This window comes from Silurus aristotelis, assembly GCF_946808225.1.
Source record: "Silurus aristotelis genome assembly, chromosome: 20".
NCBI classification, from domain to species: domain Eukaryota; kingdom Metazoa; phylum Chordata; class Actinopteri; order Siluriformes; family Siluridae; genus Silurus; species Silurus aristotelis.
The window spans coordinates 2,294,632-2,320,207 of NC_139593.1; the positions used below are offsets into that span (position 1 = coordinate 2,294,632).

General features: G+C 38.5%; 1 protein-coding gene and 2 long non-coding RNA genes across 3 annotated transcripts in view; all 3 read right to left on the reverse strand.

The window, feature by feature from the left end:
* The window catches only part of LOC310715620 (sialoadhesin-like), a gene marked incomplete at its 5' end in the record, with an annotated part of 35,095 nt that extends 11,028 nt beyond the window's left edge, over positions 1 to 24,067 (reverse strand). The window contains 12 exons of the mRNA XM_083522133.1: positions 450 to 642; positions 1,742 to 1,860; positions 5,595 to 5,716; positions 7,406 to 7,429; positions 7,575 to 7,661; positions 7,772 to 7,814; positions 7,899 to 7,980; positions 8,163 to 8,405; positions 9,116 to 9,367; positions 10,663 to 10,911; positions 23,282 to 23,530; positions 23,797 to 24,067. Of these exons, the coding sequence (XP_083378259.1) occupies positions 450 to 642; positions 1,742 to 1,860; positions 5,595 to 5,716; positions 7,406 to 7,429; positions 7,575 to 7,661; positions 7,772 to 7,814; positions 7,899 to 7,980; positions 8,163 to 8,405; positions 9,116 to 9,367; positions 10,663 to 10,911; positions 23,282 to 23,530; positions 23,797 to 24,067 (1,934 nt within the window). The remainder of the gene's footprint in view (positions 1 to 449; positions 643 to 1,741; positions 1,861 to 5,594; positions 5,717 to 7,405; positions 7,430 to 7,574; positions 7,662 to 7,771; positions 7,815 to 7,898; positions 7,981 to 8,162; positions 8,406 to 9,115; positions 9,368 to 10,662; positions 10,912 to 23,281; positions 23,531 to 23,796) is intronic.
* Positions 11,801 to 16,027, reverse strand: LOC310715933. Its single transcript, XR_014530451.1, has 3 exons — positions 15,916 to 16,027; positions 13,070 to 13,129; positions 11,801 to 12,102 (listed from the first exon to the last, which is right to left on the reverse strand). It is a non-coding gene; the product is annotated as an uncharacterized lncRNA (long non-coding RNA).
* Positions 20,146 to 22,784, reverse strand: LOC310715926. The gene is made up of 3 exons (XR_014530444.1): positions 22,701 to 22,784; positions 22,456 to 22,512; positions 20,146 to 20,844 (listed from the first exon to the last, which is right to left on the reverse strand). It is a non-coding gene; the product is annotated as an uncharacterized lncRNA (long non-coding RNA).
* Positions 24,068 to 25,576: the final 1,509 nt, after the last annotated feature.

A 25,576-nucleotide genomic window follows, 5' to 3' on the forward strand; every position in this document is an offset into this window, starting at 1 on the left:
CTAACAGTGTGTTGTGCCTATTACCCTATTATTCTTCTCAATTTTTGTTTTTTTTATTTTCATATAATTTTATTTGATTTTTCTACTTAAGTTTATACTTCTGCTTTAAATATATATGCATATACACTCACCAGCCACTTTATTAGGTACACATTACTAGTAACGGGTTGGACCCCCTTTTGCCTTCAGAACTGCCTTAACCTGTTGCCTTTGACACAGATCTTGGGACACACAGCTGAAATGCCCTACCTTATTTTAAATGTTAACAGTTCCTGATAAAAGTGGGTGTCAGGCGAGAACGGAGGCAGAAGCCGAAGTGAAAGCAAAACAGTGTTTAATAACACAAACAGGCAGTGCCAACACAAAATACCTGCGTGAGCAGGGATAATCCAGAAAATCAGAGTCCGAGTCAAACGGCACGTAGCGGGGTTGAGCAGCCGCGAACACACCGGCACACACGCGGACGGGCATGAACATGCAATAACGGACAGCGAGTGTGTGTGAGTGAGCGGTTTATATGGAAGCCGGGAGTGATTGCGTGATGCGCTTCAGCTGTGCATGATTTGCGCTGCGAGCTTGGGAGCACGCAGCGGCAATGACAGTCTCTGACGGAGGTGTGGCAGGTGGATTCCTGACAGTGGGCTTCATACACAATTGAAATATCTCTAAAAAGAAGACACTTTGAGCTTTACTGTCCATTATTCAGTGTTGATATTGTTCAAAAAAAGAACAAGTTATAGATGATTAAGTACTGTAGAAAAATAATTGCTTTCCCTTTCCCTTCATATATAAATACATGAAATCTATCCTATGGCAATCCTGAAAATCCTGAAAAGCCACATGTCTCATGAGTTTATATTTTAAATTGAATGAAGATATCATAAAAAATGAGATTCCTACAAACATTTATCTGAGACTATGTCTGTTTCGCTCCCCACCCAAATTTTAGGACTCACAGCTGAAAAAACTTACCTAAATTTAAATGTTAACAATTCCTGATAAAAATGTGCTACATACACAATTTAAATATCTTTGGAAACAAGACACTTTGAGCTTTACTGTTAATCATCAAAGTTGATATTGCTCAAAAAGATTTTAAGTTATAGATGATGAAGTGCCATAGATATACATTTCCTGCATAGAACATTATTTGTATTTAATATATAAATACATGAAATCAGTCACCTGGAGCAATACAGAAAAGTACTGGGTTGAAAGCCACATATCTCATGAGTTTATATTTCAAATTCTATGAAGATTTTCATAACAAATGAGATTCCTACAAACATTTATCTGAGACTATGTCTGATTGTTTTCTTCCTCCCCCTGTTTGAGAGACACCTGCTAATCTCAGGTGATCATTCATACTCTATTCATACAGTCTGCATATTAATGAATGATTGACCATTAAAGGCTTTTGTTCTACATGTTTGGGGCGATTTATATTGATTTAGCATTCATATTGATGGCCAGGTAGCCAGACAAGCTATTGTTCTACAGTCATGGCCATTCATATTGATGTCTGGCCATTCCATTCTCAACAATACACACACAAACACACACACACACACACACACACACACACACACACACACACACACACACACACACACACACACACACACACACACAAACTTACTTTTCAAGCATTTCTCTTATAAAAACAAACAGGCAATAAAACCAATGAAATCATATATGGTCAGGAATCCCCCTGCCACGCCCCCTTCAGTGGCTGTCATACCTCGGTGTGTCAGGGAAAGCCCTGCTCCTTCGCTCAGGCGTACCCTGCCCACACGGAGCTCATTGCAATCGGGCTTCATTCCGAACACCTGTGACTCATTCCAAGTCTCATCACACCGCCTATAAAAACCCCACATTCACCTAGACTGTTTGTCCGTTATTGTATGTTCGTGTGTGTCTGTGCAGGTTAATGGTGGTGTGCTTCTTCGCATATGCTTCTCGCGCTACGTACCTTCTCATCCCGGACTCCTCGCTCTCTCCACGGTAGCGTTTACCTTCCCCAGAGCACCACGGACTACTGATGCTTCTCCGTCGCTGCCTCCGCGCCGCGCTTCCTCCATCACGCACCGTGGATATTATTTACGGACTGCCTTTTGCCGAATTATCACGTTTTCCGCGGGTGTTTTGTGTTGGCTCTGCCTTTGGTTTAATAAACACGCTTACTTCTATTCCGGCTTCCATCTCCATATCCGCCGCGTAACATATAAAGCTATAAGGGGAGATTTATTGTAACTTACAGATGTAGATCTCCAGGTCTCTGTTGTTACTTCGCCCCCCAAAATATTTTCCACATCGCTGTTTTTGTGCAAATCTCAGATAAAACAACTTATTTGATTGTCCATTTTTTTCATTGTTTTCTTTTTCTTTTTTGTAAACAAAGTCCAGTTAGCACGAGCTATAAACAGCTGTTTATGTTGACCTTAAAACTGCATCACTTCCTGGTTCGTCACTGCTTCTTCGCTGCTTCAGCCAGTAATAGTTTGTAAAGAGTAATTAAACTAAGTTTCACACACGTGGATAAAATAAAATCCTCCCATATATCGTTAGAATCCTGCACCTTTTGGCTACATTGTCCATCAGTCATTTTGTTTCCATAATGCTACTGGCTGGAAATAAAAGGTTTGAAATGAGAGGCGGTGCATAAAAAAACATGGCGACACCTGCAGAGAGAGGAGACTCCACCCAAGATTTATACTCTTTTACTTTTTTATTATAATTTTTTTTTTACTTTTTTGTGGTCTCAACCGTTTTGTAACACTATATTCTACCAGCCATATTTGTTTTTTTGTCACCAAGATGACATTTTTTATGTGAAAGTTATTCGGAAATATATAAACACAAACACCAGCCGAAGTTCTGTGACGTAAACAAAGGAATAAACATCTAAATTTCAACACTATTGTTTGTTTGTAGCAGAAATGCTTTACCGCATGTTGTTCACTGGACCCTTATATTTCCTAATAAACCAGGATTAGCAGCAGTGGATGTGGGTTTTTTTTATGCATGTTGTTGTTGTGTACTGCTCACACAAATTCAGCAAATACATTCGTTATACGTTTTCCATTGAAAAACAGTGATCTGAAATCGCTGATTGAGACTTAGAGCTTTAGAATGATGTATCGTTAGTCATGGTTTCTGTTCTCCCTATTTATTGAATCTATTGCTAAACATTAACACCTGAGAACAATTGGCTATTAGTTGCATTCACGCAACCACAAAGCCTAAGAGGTTAATCCTTCGTGGCATAGATTCAACAAGGTACTGGAAACATTCCTCAGAGATTTTGGTCCATATTAACATGATAGCGTCTCGCAGTTGCTGCAGATTTGTCGGCTGCACATCCATGATGCGAATCTCCCGTTCCACCACATCCTAAAGGTGCTCTATTGGATTGACATCTGTTGACTGTGGAGGCCATTTGAGTACAGTGAACTCATTGTCATGTTCAAGAAACCAGTCTGAGATGATTTGCGCTTTATGACATGGCGCGTTATCCTGCCGGAAGTAGTCATCAGAAGATGGCTACACTGTGGTCATAAAGGGATGGACATGGTCAGCAACAATACTCAGGTAGGCTGTGGCATTGACACGGTGCCCAACTGGTACTAATGGGCCCAAAGTGTGCCAAGAAAATATCAACCACACCATTACCCCACCACCACCAGCCTGAACCATTGATACAAGGCAGGATGGATCCATGCTTTCATGTTGTTGACGCCAAATTCCGGCCCTACTATCCGAATGTGGCAGCAGAAATCGAGACTCATCAGACCAGGCAATGGTTTTCCAATCTTCTATTGTCCAATTTTTTGTGAGCCTGTGCAAATTGTAGCCTCAGTTTCCTGTTCTTAGCTGTCAGGAGTGGCACCCGGTGTGGTCTTCTGCTGCTGTAGCCCATCCGCCTCAAGGTTTGACGTGTTCAGAGATGCTCTTCTGCATACCTAGGTTGTAACGAGTGGTTATTTGAGTTACTGTTGCCTTTTTATCAGCTCGAACCAGTCTGGCCATTCTCCTCTGACCTCTGGCATCAACAAGGCATTTGCGCCCACAGAACTGCCGCTCACTGGATACTTTCTCTTTTGCGGATCATTCTCTGTAAACCCTAGAGATGGTTGTACGTGAAAATCCCAGTAGATCAGCAGTTTCTGAAATACTCGTCTGGCACCAACAACCATGCAATGTTCAAAGTCACTTAAATCACCTTTCTTCCCCATTCTGACGCTCGGTTTGAACTGCAGCAGATCGTCTTGACCATGTATACATGCCTAACTGCATTGAGTTGCTGCCATGTGATTGGCTGATTAGAAATTTGCGTTAAAGAGCAGTTGGACAGGTGTACCTAAAAAGCTGAATAATGTTTATGTGTATTATGCGGATTTAAACTAATATAAGCAATGTTATATGTGATCTGAAGCACATTAGCATATGGTTTGTGCTCTGACATGCACTGTTAACTGTGGGACCTCATAAAGACAGGTGTGTGCATCTCCAAATCATCTCCAGTCATCTGAATTTACTACAGGTGGCCTCCATTCAAGTTTGCAAAGATTTCAAACAAAAGTATTTTACGTTGTCATTATGAGGTTTTGTTTGTAGAATTTTAAGGAAAATAAAGAGTGTAATTCATTTTGAAATAAGGCTGTAACATAATGTGGAAAAAGTGAAATGCTGTGAATACTTTCCAGATGTGGCTCCAGCGGTTAAGGCGCTGGGTTGCCGATCGGAAGGTCTGGGGTTCAAGCCCAGGTATCACCAGGCTGCCACTCTTGGGCCCTTGAGCAAGGCCCTTAACCCTCTATGCTCCGGGGGTCCCTTACGAGGGAAATATCAAGGTCAGTGACGTCGGAGTGACGTGGGGCCGCCTTCCCGTGGGCTCACCACCTGCAGGAGGGACCGTAAGGGACGGTGCTGTGAGGATTGGGCAGCAGTCGAAGGCGGGGGCCTGCTTGGACTGCTGCCCCCGCGACCCGAATTACGGATAAGCGGGAGAAAATGAATGAATGAATGAACTTTCCAGATGAACTGTATATTTATTTGGAGTTCATTTTCAACCAGCATGTTCATGAAGCTTTGGCTAGTTTAGGTAACTGTACTGTGATTTATAAATATATATATTCACTAAAGCTTGTAAATCAAAATATACTAAAACATAAAAAAAAAAACACGGGGTTATAATTGTGTTTATAGCAATTAACAGGCACACACACACACACACACACACACACACACACACACACACACACACACACACACACACACACACACACACACACACACATACGCTGCCTACAATTTAAATAATGTTAATACATCATAAAGTTCTTTAGTAATATTAGCTGGCTAGCTTGTTGCTAACAAAACACAGACAACCAATAAGTAAGAAGAATTAAATATTTTGGGTGGTAACACTAACTCCACTACATCTTATTACCCTGTCACTCAATATTATAATGCAATATTTACAGTCAGATTTTTAGTTGAGTTTCAATAATTTTCCTCACTTCAAATATTTCCAACAAAAATTGATCATTGATAAATAAAAACAGCTATAAAATGATGAAAGCTGCTTTAACTGGCTGTAAGTTGCTGATGTTTCTGGTGTAAAGGGACGATTCAGGTTCTTCACTTCAGTGAGGAGTTTTCTCTGTTCATCAGCTGTTTCAGGACCCATTTTCTTCATTATGTTCCTGAAAGTCTGTGGGACAAAAAAGACACAGGAACATCATAAATTTGTGTTGAAATAGAACTCACTCACATTTTCAGATGAAAGGAAGTCATAAGACCAGACCTAAGAATAGGTGCATTTACATGTAGCATTGGAATTGATTTAAAAGTCCAGTCCGAATGAAAATGCTCCATGTAAACACCTGAATCAGAATAAAAAAGCCCAAACCGAATGTAATTGTAATGGGTTTGAGAGGGGTGGGATAAACCTGTCTATAAACCAAACAAAATACAAATTCTGCCATGTAAACACATTAAACCGATTAGTGCCATCGATAAGACCAATTGCTTGAGACACAAAATGCGCTTCCTTAAATCTCCATGCGATTTTGGAAGCCTCCTGTTCACCTGGCATCTAAATCAGATCTCGTATCAGCTCATTCCCTTGCAGAATTTGTAGATGAACGTTTTAACTGTGCTCTTGAGAACAAATTAATTTGACACAACAAGGATTTTGACAAAAAGGTGTACATGTAAACGTGGCTAATGGTTTTCAATGAAACAAAAAATCCCAGCCATAAAGATTAAGTACAACAAAGCACAAATGATATTAATATATTAATACCAATTAATTTTAAATGTTGTTCTCTAATGAATGTATCCAGTCTAAAGATCCACCATATAGAACACAAGCAGAGAAAAGATGATGATGATCAGGTGATCAGGAATGTCTCTGTTCTCAGTAATGCTCTCATCACTGACTCCCTCTGTCTCATCCACGTTAACCCCAGACTTCTTACTGACTTCTGCCTGCTCAGTGTGACCTTCATAAACTAGTCTACATCTGTGGTGTGAGAGAGACAGGAAATGATACACCAGTGGATTAAAAAAGCAGCACAATGACAGAAAACAGTGCAGTGAGAAAAAGAAACAATAAACATATCACCAAATACATTAAAACTAAAGTAACGAGTCTGATTTAAAAATGTTAGAAGTAGAAGTACAGATATTTGTGTAAAAATGTAATGAGTGAAAGTAAAAAGTTGAAGTAAAGAACTAATTCCAAAATTTCTTCTACTGAAGAAGAGTTAAAAAGTATTTGTACTTCTTTGCTTTCCACATCTGCTCCTGACCTTCTGATCACTAACACAAATCTGGAAATCTAAAGTCACCTGAAGAGATTTGACCAGAGTCTATATCACCCACATACTGTAGGTCTCAGTGCAGGATTATTCCCAAGCAGTGTGGGAGACGGCCAAGAGATATGTTCCAGGTAGTAAAGGAGCAATGCCTACTGTAGAAATCATGAAGAAAAGCAGGAACAATGACACCTAGTGATTTAAAAGATTTATAATCACACACTTGATATCACCCAAATGAGGATGAGGTTCCCCTTTTGAGTCTAGTTCCTCTCAAGGTTTCTTCCTCATACCATACAAAAGGGAGTTTTTTCTTGCCACAGTCGCCCCAGGTTTCACCAACAGTCGAGCCAAAAAGATAAACAAATGCAAAAGTAAGCTCCCAATGGTCAGCCTCTTTTATTTCAGGATTACAGGAGAAAAACATGAGTAAAGGGGCTCCTGGCTGATGAAGCCCCCGAGGACACTGTAATGTGTGTGTCAAGTACAAACATCTCACTTTTGCTGGCATCTAATCAGAAGACGTGGCCACATCAGCAGGACTGGGATGAGAAAACTGTGAATAAAAGGAGGGTCGTCACCTTGGTGAATAATTGGGTATAAAACTCCAAAGTACAATTAAAAAACAAATAAAACAAAACCTAATCTATCAGAATACAGATTTAAAGAAAAATAAGTTATCATTCTCTTAAACCAAACATTCTTCATAAGATGTTTTACAACTAACAGTATTCTTCACGTAAAACTTACTGCAAGTGTGTGATAAACATCATCAGATTTCCGGCCTGCAGGGTCGAGAGCTGCATACGTGTCGTCTTTAGCACTCAGCCCAATGTTCTGCAGAGAGGAGGGGTGGAGAACATGAGCAGGTTCTACTGAAGATCTTTACAGTAAGAGTTTATTATGAACAAAGCAGCCACCTGATGGACAGGTGTGTATTAACTCACCTGATGATCACCTTCATCTGCCTTTTTCTTCTGTCTCCTGCATCTGTTCAGAAAAAGTCAAATATTTCACCATCAACAGCGTCTTCAGAGAAAATAATCATGAAATAATCAGCACAGTTTTTCTCACCTCAGCCAGAAGGGGGCAGAGAGAAGAGCTCCAAGTGCAAAAATACCAAGTCCAGCAGCCACATACACAATTACAGAACCACCTTATAGTATATACACACACACACACACACACACACACACACACACACACACACACACACACACACACACACACACACAGAATATATACAAAGCATAAGTAAAAATATTTTCATGTTTATCCACAAAGTACAGGATGTATGATGGAGCAGTTATCAAACAGGAACATCTAAACATCTCTCACCAGTTATAGTGATGGACACTGCAGCTGATCTCTCAGAGCCGAGTTTATTCTGAACCTCACAGTAGTACAGTCCACTCTGTAGAGCTCTGTAACTCTGTCCTGATCCTACAGGTGATGATTCTTCCTTCTTAAACCAGGTGTAGTTCTCCACAGGTGGGTTACTGTCACTGCTGCAGGTCAGAGTTACTGAACTTCCCTCCACAATCTCACCAGAGGGACTGATGGACACGTTCTTCGGAGGATCTAAAGAGTTTCATGATAAGAGTGTCATACTGTAATTAATGTTTTTTGTTTCTTTTATCAAGGCATTTAACCATTTTAGCACTTCACACCACTCATCAACTTCAAAATTATTTTGAGGATCTTGTTTATTAGGATAAATAATCGTGTCTGTAAACACTGTTTGAACTTTTTCTTTTAACTGGTCAAAATGGGATTCAGTATAAAGTTATTTATCATATCAATGTTTCCTAAATTTAACATGAAAAATGCTCAATGTGGAAAAAAAAAAAACAAACTCAGTAAACACATTAATAAAAAAGCAGACGATGTACAGAGAAGCACATGAGTCCGGAATATGAAAATATCTGAAAAGAACATGTTTAATTACACGTTGATAATTATTTATTTATTTATTTATTTTTTTGTTTGTTTTTTACAATAGACAATTAAAGAAAAATCTTAACGTGGTTTAATGAAATAAGAGCATTTTTAAAAGACCAAAACTCAACCAAACTGTTTGTACACAATATGATTTATTATTAATGTGTTTACTGAGTTTAGTCTTTTAAAATCTCTGTATTATCACATTAAGCCATGTTAAGCTTTTTCAGAGGGACTGATGGACACTGAGATGTTCTTTGGAGGATCTAAAATGGTTTGGTAAATCAGAAGTACATCTATAATAGTTTTATCTTGCATTGGCTGTAAGAAAATCTTCAGCTTTAACTTACACAGAACATTTAGAGTTACACTGGTGGAGTTGTGATGCCCGACTTTATTACTGCACATGCACTTGTAGTCTCCACTGTGTTCAGAACTGACTTTAGAGATGGTGAAGGTCTTTCCTTTCCCCACTGATGTTGTTCCATTAAACCAGGTGTAGTTCTCCACAGGTGGGTTTGCATCACTGCTGCAGGTCAGAGTCACTGAACTGCCCTCCACAATCTCACCAGAGGAACTGATAAAGACGTTCTTTGGAGGATCTAAAGAGTTCCATGATAAGAGTGAAGAAAGCAGTTCAGTGTCATAATTATTGGTTTTGTTATCTTTCATCAAGGCATTTAACCATTTTAGCACAAACCACTCATCAACTTCAAAATTATTTTGAGGATCTTTTTTTAATTAGGATAAATAATCCACACCTTCTCTAAAAACTGTTCTACCTTTTCTTTTACTGGTGAAAATCGGATTCAGTCTAAAGTTTTTTATCATATCAATATTTCCGAAATGCGTACAAAAAACTAAACATCCACAACTAACCCAAGTCATAACAAATCACACAGGTGTAAGATTATAATCCCATAATAATCTCATTTACATTTTTTTTAGGCAAAGCGTAACATGTGCTTCCTTCCATATAGGGACATTTCTAAAACACTCAACGTGGCTTAATGCAATAAGACAGCATTTTAAAAGACCAAACTCAGTAAACACATTAATAAAAAAGCAGATTATGTACAGACAAGCACATGAGTCCAGAATACGAATATAATTAAAGAATATAAATATCTACGAAAAAAATTACAGAATATACAGAATATAAATATAATTAGTTTAATTACAAGTTAAGCCTTTTTTCTACTACAGACAATTAAAGAAAAATCTTAACGTGGTTTAATGAAATAAGAGCATTTTTAAAAGACCAAAACTCAACCAAACTGTTTGTACACAATATGATTTATTATTAATGTGTTTACTGAGTTTAGTCTTTTAAAATCTCTGTATTATCACATTAAGCCATGTTAAGCTTTTTCACGTTAGACGTTTTAGAACGTTCCTTCCATGTGAACTCCTGGACACTTGGTCAGGAATTTGTGTGGCATCTTCAAGTCTACACCATCAAGCAGCACAAAATACATTTACCTTCTCACTGAACTTGTTTTTACAAAATCATTAATCACACACTCAAAGTTACTGTAATTACTAAATGTAAAGTTACATCAAGGGTTCAGGTGAAGATGTTCAGTCTTTCCATAGTGTTTTGTTTAATAGATAAAACTTCAGCTGTGCATCAATATGAATCTGTATGCAGAACACGGTGTGTTTAGGAGGAAAGTACGTGTGGTAACAGAGTGTAAATGGAGGGTGGAGTCAGGAGAAGTGAGTGATGAGGATCCCACACCAGTACGTGTATGTTTTAGTTCATGAAAAGTGAAATCACGAGAATGAACATTAAGATTCCAGTTTGCTTTAAGCTCCGTTTCATTATTTTAATTGTGTATTGTTTTACTTTATTAAATACTGAGTTATAAGTAATAAAAATCTAAATAAAACTCACATCTGACACTGAGGTATTGAGCAGGAGATGGGAGATGTTCAGATCCTCTTACAGCACAGTTATAACTGCCTGCATCCTCACTGCTGACCCTCTGCAGGTGGAGTTCGTTGCTCTTGAAGGTGTTTGTGGTTAAATCATGTGTGTTTTTGTACCAGATGAATGTTGGATCAGTCAGACTGCAGGTGGTTTTACAGGTCAGAATGACTGATTCTCCCTCTGTCACTTCTGCAGGAGCGATCAGCCGAAGATCTTATACAATGAGAGAAACATTAAATCTGCATCAGTGAATAATCACCTGCTCATTTACCTCAATTACCCCACCTGTGTGTGTGTGTGCATGTGTGTGTGTGTGTGTGTGTGTGTGTGTGTGTGTGTGTGTGTGTGTGTGTGTGTGTGTGTGTGTGTGTGTGTGAACAGTGGTAAACTGTCTGTTTTGTGTTTTTGTGTCTTCTATGTACTGATAATTGAATTATTTAACCAGAATTAAATGACAACAAAATCAAGTAAATAAATATATAAATATAAATTAGTAGCAGTTTTAAAGTTTTCTTACATTTACCATGAATTAAACCAGATCTATTTTATTACACAAATATGTTAACATTTATATTTCATTTTTTCATGTAGGTTTTTGACACAAACACACACTCATGTACATGAGGCTCAACATCAAAATAAATCTACAGAATCACAAGTCAAAATTCTGTGAATCTTTCTTACTTTTAAACAAAATTTCTGACATCATGAAGCTGTTATTATAATTATTTTTAATCTCTGATTTGCAGATTCTGTTTTACTGTTTATTTATTACTTTTATTTATTTGTTTTATTTTAACCTTTAAAATGTTTCGCTAATTAGAACATTGAGCAGACAATCTTCTGTAAATCACCTGAACTACAAGCAGAACATTTATCAGATCCACAAGTAAATTTGTGTCTGTGTTTGTAATTTGAGTGAATCAGAGTTTTGTGGTGTTTCATGAAAACAGTAATTCAGTAAAAACATGTTCGAGTTTTAATTCATCTGTTACAAAACTCCTGTAGCTAAAAGGAGATTATGGTCTGAGTGACACATGTAGAGAATAAGATGATTTTATTTACCTGTAACTCTGAGTGTAATTCCAGGTTCACCCTGAAATTTATCTTTAGTTGTTATGAATCTGAAGGTGAACTTGTGTTCATCTGATTTCTTCACATCACTCAGTCTGAGGGAGAAGTGATTCTGTTTATCTCCTAAATACTCCACTCTGCCTGAGTAACCTGATTCATTACGCAGATCAGTCGCTTCTACACCCTTAACTGGGTTTATAAACCAAAACCTGTTTATCACTGTAACATCTGTTGGATGTGTGTAAGTGGCCTCCATAACCACTGTAGATCCTTTTACAGCACAGAGATGTAGTTTACTGTATTTCACACTCCATTGATTCCCAAGAGCTCCTGAAACATGACACATGAAAGAGGTGATTAGAGATCATTATCCTGAGCCCCATAAAACACTGAGTTATTTTACAGCTTCTCTTCTCTCCTCTGGAACTCCGGGGCAGAAAAATACAAACTATTCTTTACTACTGGAAGGAAACTGTGCAGGATTTAGACACAGGGGTGTCCAAATTATTATTATTATTATTATTATTATTATTATTATTATTATTATTATTATTATTATTATTATTATTATTAATGAGATTGTGTATATAATGTATTGATAAACCCCAATGATTTAATATTACATTTCAGTCTCTGATCTAAAATCAGCATGAGCCACAACTGACTCACACTTTAATAAAACATTTACCACTGAATAATGTACAGAATACAAATATTAATAATTTTTCTATTTTTACACTTTCTGTCATTTTTGCATGAATAATCTACATTTAATATCTGCAGGGTACATTAGATTCAACCTTGTGATTATGACTATATAATATTTAGCTGGTTGAACATTTCATGTCTCTGGTGTGTGTAGCTGTGATTTTTATGTAGATGTGCACTGATGAACAAAAGCAGATGCAAGTGCTGGGTACGAATGTTAATTATAATAAACATGCAGATACTCCAAATCAGCAGGCAGAGACAATAACATTAACAGGAAAAAACCTGATTATTAGCAAAGATCATTAACAAAACAAAAACGTAAAAGCTTAGTGAGATTGAACATAATCAAAAGGAAAACAAAGACACCTGGGATTAAAGGCATGAGCAAATAAGGATCAATAATGAGACTGGGCGGAGACGTTACATAAATGAAAACAGAACCATGTGGAACCAGAACACAGAAATACATACTCATGCTCTGACTGCATTCGCTTTGTGGTGATTAGCGCTAATATGCTTATGCATGCACTAAACACTGCTGCAAATGGAGGATGAGGGTGAATTCTCTCGAAAATGTAGCACTCACCTGAGATCATCAGGAGGAAGATCAGAAAAAAATGGGGCACCATTTTGAGGGACATCTTCACTAAGGAATCTATAGAAAAATGTTTAAAATTAAAAAATGACTTGAAAAAGTCAAAAATAGCTTTTTTTTAATTTGACAAAAATAGAAGTTACTCTTAAATATATTTCAGATTTATGGAAGGAGACTCCAGTATCAGAGCTTTGTAACAGTCAGAGGTAAAGCTGTAAAATATTCAGGACAGAGGAGTTTACACCTATTTTTATAACTGACATATATCCCACATATTTTGTTTTACAATGGTTATAATTTGTTGTAAATATATTAATATTGTAGTGTCTGGCACAGGCCATTTAGACTTCATGTCCCAGGCATTCCTTTTAACCTATGACATCTACATCTTAATCAAAAGGTGAAACATTTATTGGGGGTGATATATCCGTTAAGGGTCACACTCCCCCTCCGAAGACACTAAACACGGCCCAAATCCTAAACTCTTGTTTAGTTTACCGGGACCCATTAAACAATAAAGTCATAAAACTCATGAAACAATCCAAACTCGAAACCTAATCCAACATGGCTGCTTGTGACAAACACACACAACCGGCTCCAGAACGTTTGGATTTTACCACAAGACAGATAACCCCCTTTTGCAGATATTCTGTTTCACACACACACACACACACACACACACACACACACACACACACACACACACACACACACACAATCACACAGTCACACACACACAGTCTCACACACACACATACACACACACACCACCCCGAAAGCCAGATAACCCCCCTGGTCTCTCTGGTTGAATTCACAGCGACCCTCAGACCATAAAACAATTCACTCTCGGAACTCGGCCCCAGTACGTCTGTTTGTGACACACACACATATGCCGACACAAACACACACCAAAAGGGAGCATTCTTTTATTAATTAAATAATAAATAGAATGTCCCACTTCACAGGATACAAACATACATCTTGTTTGTATTTTCTACTATAAATAAAGCAAGTGTTTAACTCTACATCAATAATATTTAAACCTTAAAATGTTTAGCAATATAACTCTGTGTTAAATGTTGTCTCTTCTCTTCTTAAGGCTTGATTGACTTAGAAGTATCTGTTCTTTACTTTCCTGACAAGGGTGCATTTTATTTATCAGAATACAACATTGTATTAACATCAGTTAATTACTGATCTCTGTAAGTTAATGTACCTCTGCCTTATACTGTCATTCCTTTTCATGTTTAGTATCCAAATGACCGCAACATTATCTGTTTCTTTATTTTTCAAACAATGGTGCATTTTATTTGATCATGAAATGTACCATACCGTCTTAATTCACTTTGAATAAAACTTTAAAGTCCTCCTAAAGCAAGTATAGCCCGGAAACCATGCCCACAGATGCATGAACAAAGGAAGTTTTTCCCTCCAAAATTTCAGGCCATAGCATTGGCCAGTCCCCCAAGGATGGGTGGGGTTCAGGACCTTTAAAACATCTTGAACCCAACTAATCATTGTCCAGTCAGAGTGCAGCCAGGTCCAGTCAGAGTTCAGTCAAGAGAGCAACTCGCTCACTCGGCTCGACCGGAAAGGCCCGGAGAGTCGGACGCTTCGAACAGCTCAGCAGCGACTCTTCGGGACGAGATCTCAAATCTCTTTTGAGATCTTTCAGCAAGCTTTATCTTTAAAACACCAACTGCTCTGACCTTCAGGAGAAGCTGGGAGAACATCTGACTCCATCCTAACCGACTAGTCCAAGATTCTTTTGTCTACCGCATCCGGACTCTTGTGCAAAAAGTCAATGCAAGTAACCGGTTCACTAACTAATTTAGATGCGTGTTAAGTTTGAACCCTTAATATTAAGGCAAATTTAAATTTCCGTGACGTTTCTCAGTTAGGATGTGATTAATTTAATTGAAAGTAAGCGGCCTTTCCTTTCTTTATCTCCTTCTTCCTTTCCTTTCTCTATCTCCTTCTTCCTTTCCTTTCTCTTCCTCCTTCCCTAATTTCAACTTTCTTTTTATTTTATTTTAATTTTCTTTATTTCTTTTTGTTTGTTTGTTTGTGTAGTTAGTTTTATGTTGTGTTTGTCTCATTCATTAAACGCCGTATTTTTCATAAGTGATGATCTCTGAGTACGTTTCATAAATGAAGTTCCTGCAACATCAGGTCTGAACTACATGCTCTATTTCATTTAATTTAATTTACGGTATAAAGTAAAAGGGGGTTACGTCTTTCTTGGCCAGGGAGATACCTCTTTTATAAAATTAATATAAAATTATACTGTCTGTTTGCCGGACGAACAGACAAATAAGTGTAATGATAATTCCATTACCGTCAATTCAACTTAATTTAAATATTTAGGAGTAACTAACCCGTTATAATTACTTATAAATATTTACCTTTCTTTGCTAAATTCGCTACATATAATGGTGGAGAATGCGGGCAGACTGTGCTTCCAACTACATACTCAATTTATCTGTATTATAAGTTTTTCCCCCTAACCCCTCAGTCGCTACAATATCTAATCATGTAGTCACATTCAGAGTTTCTAAATTGTTTTAAAACCAGACACAGTCACAATATCATAATCATAATTTATTAGAATGTTGATTTTATAACTCCATTTTTCTCAGCACTGAGAGTCGATCAGTAAAATGTTTACAAAGTGAATAAAGAAAAAATAATTTCAGTAATTCAGTAATTTATTAATTCATTCAGTAATAATCATTTACACTAAATAAACAACACTGATCCTTTTTATGTTCAGGAAAAGTAGAGATTAAACTAATGAGTAAATTTAATGACTACAAATATAATAAATAGTTTCTCACCGTGTTCCTCGACCTTCATGTACGACGACCAAACAGAGAGTAAAGAAAAGTGTGAGAGTTGAAGGTTGTTTCAGACGAGTTGTTGCTTTTTCCTCTTTCTCTGAATTTGTTGCTGCAAATGAGGAAGGTTTGTTTTCTACAGTAAAACGTCGAATTGTGCTCATTACTTTTTTTAATTGTCTAAGTCCAGAAATGTGAAAAGAAATGGAGAGGTGTTGAAATGAGGCCACTGCATCTTCAACTGCGGAAGTAAAACACACAGTGTGGTCATCATCACCCTAAACCACTAAACACACACAAGCAACAAACACAAGTGTTGAGCATAGAGTCATGACTTTTATAAAAACTATCAGTTTAATGTTTATATTAGGTTTGATTGCCATATATAAGTTTATCATTAGGTTTATCTACACTTCATTGTATCATTGTTTTCAGTATTGTCTTTGTTTTAAGTTGAAAGTTAAAATGCTGATTATTGGAGGAGCCTGTGGGCCTCTGAAGACAGAAACAGCAGATTTTTGCTCCTCAGGATGGAACACAGTGATTATCATAGCAAAAAGAGGAAAGAAAAATCAAAGGAGCCAAGTGAAAGGACAGTTTTATTTAAAGTTTAATAGTTTTCTGTAGCTTATTACTGAACTAAAGCTTTTCAGTCCTGACTTCCTGTTTTTTTTCCCCCTTGTGTTCTCTGTATTCCCCACCAGATGTCGCCATTGTGTCCCTCTGTCCCTCATTATTTTCCTATTGTTTCCACGTGTCTATTCACTCCCGTGTAGTCTTTGTTTATTGATTTCTGTTTTGTTTTGCTTTTTCCTGAGAGGATTTTTCACGTTCTTGACATTTTTTCCTTTTCATGTTGTGAAATCTTTCATGCTATTTTCTATTGCTGTGTTTTCTGAACATTCTAATTAAAGAATGGATTCTCCAAACTGTCCGAGTCTGTCTCTGTTTTTAGATTCAAACCTCCCATTGACAGACTGCTAGAACCCCGACCCTGATATTAACATTTAGAGGAAATGTTTTTGTGGAAAGAGAATTGTAGGCAGTAGCACTGCACAATATTTCTCATTGTGTAGTTGCTCAAAAATAAACAAATAATTACAAAAATGATAGAAAATAACTCACTGGAGTCACTTTTAAAATACATTTTTGTATGTGTTATTTTAATGTAATGTAGTTTTTATCTGACATGCTTTAATTTGATTCGCTGACCACTGTTAAACACTGATCATGCTTTATTACATTTTATTTTATGTTTTTGTAGAGTCAAGTAGAAAAATAAAAGCTGAACAGTATTCTAAAAGGGAACTGGGGTGTGATTTTTACAACTGGCAACTCACGGTATGATTTTCTGATATTGAGTGACACACAGCAGAGCATCTCTTGTAGGGAAACTATTTCTTTGGACGCTCCGTCTGCACCAGATCAAAAACCCGCCGGCACCTGACTGTAGGCAAATTGGTCCCTCTGCCTGTCCTGCAACAACCATGGTTACAGTTAGGGATTGATTTTGTGACGGATTTACCATGGTCGGGGGGTATACCTGCATCCTCGTGGTGGAAGAACAATTCTCGAAAGCATGTCGCTTCATTCCCCTCCGAAGCCTCCCTACGGCCCTGGAGACCACCGAAGTCCTCTTCCACCATGTATTTCAGAACTTTGGTATCCCTGAGGAGACCACGGCTCCCAGTTCACCTCCTACATATCCTACGTATTCTTTCGGCTTCTGGGGGTGTCCATCATCCTGTCTTCCGGTTACCATCCCCAATCAAATAGACAAACGGAACGGAAGATCCAGGAGTTGGGATGGCACTTGTGGTCTTATTGTTATGAAGACCAGGCAGAGTGGAGTCGTTTCCTTCCCAGAGCAGAGTATGCGCAGAACTCGATGCGTCAGGACACAACCGGCCTCACACCATTCCAGTGTGTGCTAGGGTTCTAACCTCCCCTGTTTCCATGGTCGGAACGAACTATCCCAAGTACCCGCGGTTGACTACTGGTTCAGGGAGAGTGTAAGGGTGTGGGAGTCAGCATATACCCAGCTATGGAGGGCCCAAAGGGAGACACTGAGTCATGCCGACGCACAGCGGCTCGAAACCCCGGCCTACCAGCCCGGGGATTTGGTATGGCTATCCACCAGGGACCTAAGACTCTGGCTCCCCTGCTGTAAGTCGAGCCCCAGGTGCATAGGGCCCTTCAGGATTATAAGGCGGATAAATGAGTTGGCCTATCAGTTGGAGCTCCCCCCCAGTATCTGATTCACCCAACCTTCCATGTGTTGCTCCTCAAGCCATACATTTCACCGCCCGCCCGCACTGTATTATCTAACAGTGTGTTGTGCCTATTACCCTATTATTCTTCTCAATTTTTGTTTTTTTTATTTTTATAGAATTTTATATGATTTTTCCACTTAAGTTTATACTTGTGCTTTAAATATATATGCATATACACTCACCGGCCACTTTATTATACACCTTACTAGTACTGGGTTGGACCAGTCAGAACTGCCTTAATCCTTCGTGGCATAGATTCAACAAGGTACTGGAAACATTCCTCAGAGATTTTGGTCCATATTGACATGATAGCATCAAGCAGTTGCTGCAGATTTGTCGGCTGCACATCCATGATGCGAATCTCCCATTCCACCACATCCCAAAGGTGTTCTATTGTATTGAGATCTGGTTACTGTGGAGGCCATTTGAGTACAATGAACTCATTGTCATGTTCAAGAAACCAGTCTGAGATGATTTGCGCTTTATGACATGGTGCGTTATACTGCTGGAAGTAGCCATCAGAAGATGGGTACACTGTGGTCATAAAGGGATGGACATGGTCAGCAACAATACTCAGGTAGGCTGTGGCATTGACACGGTGCTCAACTGGTCCTAATGGGCCCAAAGTGTGCCAAGAAAATATCCCCCACACAATTACACCACCACCACCAACCTGAACCATTGATACAAGGCAGGATGGATCCTTGCTTTCATGTTGTTTCCTGTTCTTAGCTGTCAGGAGTGGCACCCGGTGTGGTCTTCTGCTGCTGTAGCCCATCCTCCTCAAGGTTCGATGTGTTGTGTGTTCAGAGATGCTCTTCTGCATACTTAGGTATTAACGAGTGGTTATTTGAGTTGCTTTTGCCTTTCTATCAGCTCAAACCAGTCTGGCCATTCTCCTCTGACCTCTGGCATCAACAAGGCATTTGCGCATACAGAACTGCCGCTCACTGGATATTTTCACTTTTTCGGAACATTCTCTTGTATGTCTCTTGTATGTCTTTCTCAACATCTCTCTGGTTGTACGTGAAAATCCCAGTAGATCAGCAGTTTCTGAATTACTCATCTGGCACCAACAACCATGCCACGTTCAAAGTCACTTAAATCACCTTTCTTCCCCATTCTGATGCTCGGTTTGAACTGCAGCAGATCGGCTTGATCATGTCTACATGCCTAACTGCATTGAGTTGCTGCCATGTGATTGGCTGATTAGAAATTTGCGTTAACGAGCAGTTGGACATGTGTACCTAATAAAGTGGCGGTTGAGTGTATACTGTTTGAGTATAGTTAATGCATGTTGCCTGCATGCTGCTTGCTTATTTTACTATTTTTTTTTTTTTTAACCTGCCGGTTTTTCTAATCCTTAACCTAATCCATCATCCTTATCTGTTTACTGGCCTTTCTAAGATGTGTTACATTTACAAGCATTTTGATTATATGCTGTATTCTAAACTTTATATATGATAAACTTTACTTTAACGCATTACTATTGATTTTGTCTCTGTTATTTCATTTGTCTCTGTTAACTCTGTTAATACCCCGAGTTCTTAGCGAAGCTGATTATTATATTATATTATTGCTGAATAATGTTTATGTGTAATATGCGGATTTAAACTAATATAAGCAATGTTATATGTGATCTGAAGCACATTAGCATATGGTTTGTGCTCTGACATGCACTGTTAACTGTGGGACCTCATAAAGACAGGTGTGTGCATCTCCAAATCATCTCCAATCATCTGAATTTACTACAGGTGGACTCCATTCAAGTTTGCAAAGATTTCAAACAAAAGTATTTCACGTTATCATCATGAGGTTTTGTTTGTAGAATTTTGAGGAAAATAAAGAGTGTAATTCATTTTGAAATAAGGCTGTAACATAATGTGGAAAAAGTGAAATGCTGTGAATACTTTCCAGATGAACTGTATATTTATTAGAAGTTCAATTTTAACCAGCATGTTCATGAAGCTTCGGCTAGTTTAAGTAACTGTACTGTGATATATAAATATATATTCACTAAAGCTTGTAAATCAAAATATACTAAACATAAAAAAAACATGGGGTTATAATTGTGTTTATAGCAATTAGCAGGCACACACACACACACACACACACACACACACACACACACACACACACACATATAAGCTGCCTACAATTTAAATAATGTTAATACATCATAAAGTTCTTTAGTAATATTAGCTGGCTAGCTTGTTGCTAACAAAACACACACAACCAATAAGTAAGAAGAATGAAATATTTTGGGTGGTAACGTTAACTCCACTACATCTTATTACCCTGTCACTCAATATTTTATTATAACACACACACACACACACACACACACACACACACACACACACACACACACACACACACACACACACACATATTGTTTTCTTCATTACTAAATGCAATCTTTACATTCAGATCTTTAGTTGAGTTTCAATAATTTTTCTCACTTTAAATATGTCCAACAAAAATTGATAATTGATAAATAAAAACAGCTATAAAATAATGAAATCTGGTTTAACTGGCTGTAAGTTGCTGATGTTTCTGGTGTAAAGGGACGATTCAGGTTCTTCACTTCAGTGAGGAGTTTTCTCTCTTCATCAGCTGTTTCAGGACCCATTTTCTTCATTATGTTCCTGAAAGTCTGTGAGACAAAAAACAGGAACATCATAAATTTGTGTTGAAATAGAACTCACTCACATTTTCAGATGAAAGGAAGTCATAAGACCAGACCTAAGAATAGGTGCATTTACATGTAGCATTGGAATTGATTTAAAAGTCCAATCCGAATGAAAATGCTCCATGTAAACACCTGAATCAGAATAAAAAAGCCCAAACCGAATGTAATTGTAATGGGTTTGAGAGGGGTGGGATAAACCTGTTTATAAACCAAACAAAATAGAAATTCTGCCATGTAAACACATTAAACCAATTAGTGCCATCGATAAGACCCATTGCTTGAGACACAAAATGCACTTCCTTAAATCTCCATGCGATTTTGGAAGCCTCCTGTTCACCTGGCATCTAAATCAGATCTCGTATCAGCTCATTCCCTTGCAGAATTTGTAGATGAACGTTTTAACTGTGCTCTTAAGAACAAATTAATTTGGCACAACAAGGATTTTGAAAAAAAGGTGTACATGTAAACGTGGCTAATGGTTTTCAATGAAACAAAAAATCCCAGCCATAAAGATTAAGTACAACAAAGCACAAATGATATTAATATATTAATACCAATGAATTTTGAATGTTGTTCTTTAATAAATGTATCCAGACTGAAGATCCACCATATAGAACACAAGCAGAGAAAAGATGATGATGATCAGGTGATCAGGAATGTCTCTGTTCTCAGTCATGCTCTCATCACTGACTCCCTCTGTCTCATCCACGTTAACCCCAGACTTCTTACTGCCTTCTGCCTGCTCAGTGTGACCTTCATAAACTAGTCTACGTCTGTGGTGTGAGAGAGACAGGAAATGATACACCAGTGGATTGAAAAAGCAGCACAATGACAGTAAACAGTGCAGTGAGAAAAAGAAAAATTAAACATATCACCAAATACATTAAAACTAAAGTAACGAGTCTGATTTGAAAATTTTAGAAGTAGAAGTACAGATATTTTGTAAAAATTTAATGAGTGAAAGTAAAAAGTTGAAGTAAAGAACTGATTCCAAAATTTCTTCTACTAAAGAACAGTTACAAAGTATTTGTACTTCTTTGCTTTCCACATCTGCTCCTGACCTTCTGATCACTAACACAAATCTGGAAATCTAATGTCACGTGAAGAGATTTGACCAGAGTCTATATCACCCACATACTGTACGTCTCAGTGCAGGATTATTCCCAAGCAGTGTGGGAGACGGCCAAGAGATATGTTTCAGGTAGTAAAGGAGCAATGCCTGCTGTAGAAATCATGAAGAAAAGCAGGAACAATGACACCTAGTGCTTTATAAAATTTCTAATCACACACTTGATTTCACCCAAATGAGGATGGGTTCCCCTTTTGAGTCTGGTTCCTCTCAGGGTTTCTTCCTCATAACATACAAAAGGGAGTTATTCCTTGCCACAGTTGCCCCAGACTTCTTCAACAGTCGAGCCAAAAAGATAAACAAATGCAAAAATAAGGTCCAAATGGTCAGTCTCTTCTGCAAGATATTTCAGGATTAAAGGAGAAGAAAAACATGAGTAAAGGGGTTCCTGGCTGATGAAGCCCCCGAGGACACTGTAATGTGTGTGTCAAGTACAAACATCTCACTTTTGCTGGCATCTAATCAGAAGACGTGGCCACATCAGCAGGACTGGGATGAGAAAACTGTGAATAAAGAGAAAGTCATGACCTTGGTGAATAATTGGGTATAAAACTCAATAAAACAAATAAAACAAAACCTAATCTAGCAGAATACAGATTTAATGAAAAAAGTAAAAAGTTATCCTTCTCTTAAACCAAACATTCTTCATAAGATGTTCTACAACTAACAATATTTTTTACGTAACACTTACTGTAAGTGTGTGATAAACATCATCAGATTTCCGGTCTGCAGGGTCGAGAGCTGCATACGTGTCGTCTTTAGCACTCAGCCCAATGTTCTGCAGAGAGGAGGGGTGGAGAACATGAGCAGGTTCTGCTGAAGATCTTTACAGAAAGAGTTTATTATGAACAAAGCAGCCACTTTCTGTATTAACTCACCTGATGGTCACCTTCATCTTCCTTTTTCTTCTGTCTCCTGCATCTGTTCATAAAAAGTCAAATATTTCCCCATCAAAAGTATCTTTAGAGAAGATAATCATGCATTTATCAGCACAGTTTTTCTCACCTCAGCCAGAAGAGGGCAGAGAGAAGAGCTCCAAGTGCAAAAAAACCAGCAGCCACATACACAATCAACGAGCCACCTTATAGTATAAGTATACACAAACACACACACACACACACACACACACACACACACACACACACACACACACACGAAGAGAATATACAGATCATATATAAAGGAGAAGTAAAAATATTTTCATGTTCATCCACAAAGTACAGGATGTATAATGGAGCAGTTATCAAACAGGAACATCTAAACATCTCTCACCACTTATAGTGATGGACACTGCAGCTGATCTCTCAGAGCCGAGTTTATTCTGAGCCTCACAGTAGTACAGTCCACTCTGTAGAGCTCTGTAACTCTGTCCTGATCCTACAGGTGATGTTTCATTCTCCTTAAACCAGGTGTAGGTCTCCACAGGTGGGTTACCGTCACTGCTGCAAGTCAGATTCACAGAACTTCCCTTCACTTGGTTAGAAGAGATGCTGATGGACACTAAGACTCTCTTTGGAGGATCTGAATGTATAGAAAAGTATAAAATAAACATACACCAATGATTATTTTGTCTAATTGGCTGTGAGGAGATACTGGTTTTGTCTTAATGTACAAACATAAACATACTCATTGTAGGAAACTTTAAAAACTGTCTAAACAAACATCATAACATGCAGAGCTTCTTCTCTCCTTCTCTCCTTTACTTCACATTTAAATAATCAGGAAACTTGAGTACCATTTAGTGTTGCATTAATGTAAGAACTTCACAGTGTTCAGCTTCAACTTACACAGAACATTCAGAGTTACACTGGTGGAGTTCTGATACCCGACTTCATTACTGCACATGCACTTGTACTCTCCACTGTCCTTAGTGCTGATCTTAGAGATGGTGAAGGTCTTTATTTTTCCCACTGATGTTGTCCCCATCAACCAGGTGTAGGTCTTCACAGGTGGGTTTGCATCACTACTGCAGGTCAGAGTCACTGAACTGCCCTCCACAATCTCACCAGAGGGACTGATGGACACTGCGACTTTCTTTGGAAAATCTGTCATATACATGAAGGTATCACATTACCTTGGATCTATAAAAGTTCAAGTTTATTTTTGTAGCACTTTTAAAAAATGGAAATTGTCTCAAATCATCTTTACAGAACTTTACAATGAAAGTAAATGATGTGTATTTATCACTGATGATGAAGCCTGGGGCGACTATGGTGAAGGAAAAACTCCCTTAGATGTTATAAAAACCTTGTGAGGAATCAGACTCAAAAGCCGAACCTCATAATCATTTGGGTGATTACAAGAGTGAAACTATGAATCTTAAAACATTACAGAACACTGGAGAGTGAGAACTAACATGAGCACTGGAGTGTGTGATTATGAGTAAAGTCCTTTCTACAGTCTTATATAGTCAGTTGAGATTGTGAAGCCAGAAGCTTCTGATCAACTCATAAAATAGCTCAACATCTGGGATCATCAAAGATCCAACACCAACTTATCAACCTCAAATAGGTTCAGTGTCCAAAATCCACATGAAGTGAAATCCAAATGGCGCTGGTACGTCTCTAGATAAAATATTAATTTGTTATTGTGTAAAGTATTGATTTTTGTGAGTCCCAAAACCTGTGGCAAAGGCTAAAAGTTTAATTGTGGCAGACATTGTGGCATCTTCTGTGTTGCCACGAAGATGTGTGTAGAAGAAGGGGTGTGGTTGAGTGTTGATTTTTCAATTGAGTGCAGAATAAGGATCATTGAGTGTTAAGGATCCCAGACGTGTGTGTATCTTTTGCAATGTTTACAAAAAAACTTGAAAGCTTAACAAAAAACCACTCCCCAGATGAATACAATTACACCACCCACCTCCAGTATCCCGCTGGCTCTTCCAGCTTCATATTCCAGCAAAGCAGCCGAGTGCGATGGCTTTGTCCTACAAGTCAACTTATACATGGAGATGCAGCCTCACAAGTTTCCCACCGACCGGTCCAAGATAGCGTTTCTCATAACACTGCTAACCGAGAAGGCTTTGTGATAGGCGAGAGCAAAGTGGAGGGCCAATAGTGCCATTACCACCTCATATACGCTCTTCACCAAACATTTTGCGCAGGTGTTCTGCACCGCCACCGGGGCTCTCACCACAGCAGACCAACTATTCAGTCTGAGCCAAGGCTCCTCCTCATTTGCTGAGTACAGCCTCCGCTTGCGCACCCTAACCACTGTTAGCCAATGATCCATCTGCATCTCCCAGCACGTGGCTGCCTGTCGATCCCTGGTGGCTCCAGTGCCAGACCTACTGCCTGCACCACCAGCCCCAACCATGCCCTGCCTAAATCTTCCTAGCATCCACACTAGTGGAAAGCCCAAACAACCACAAGGAAGTGGAGGTTCCTCCTGAGTACCGCTCATTCTGGGAAGCAAGCAAGCATTCTGTGACTCGGCTACCCTGTCATCGCCTCTGGGATTGCGTCATCGACATGATGCCAGGTGCCAAGCTGCCCAAATGTTGAGTATAATTGTTGTCTGTCCCAGAGGGCACAGCTATGGAGGACTACATCAGAAAACCTAAGAAAA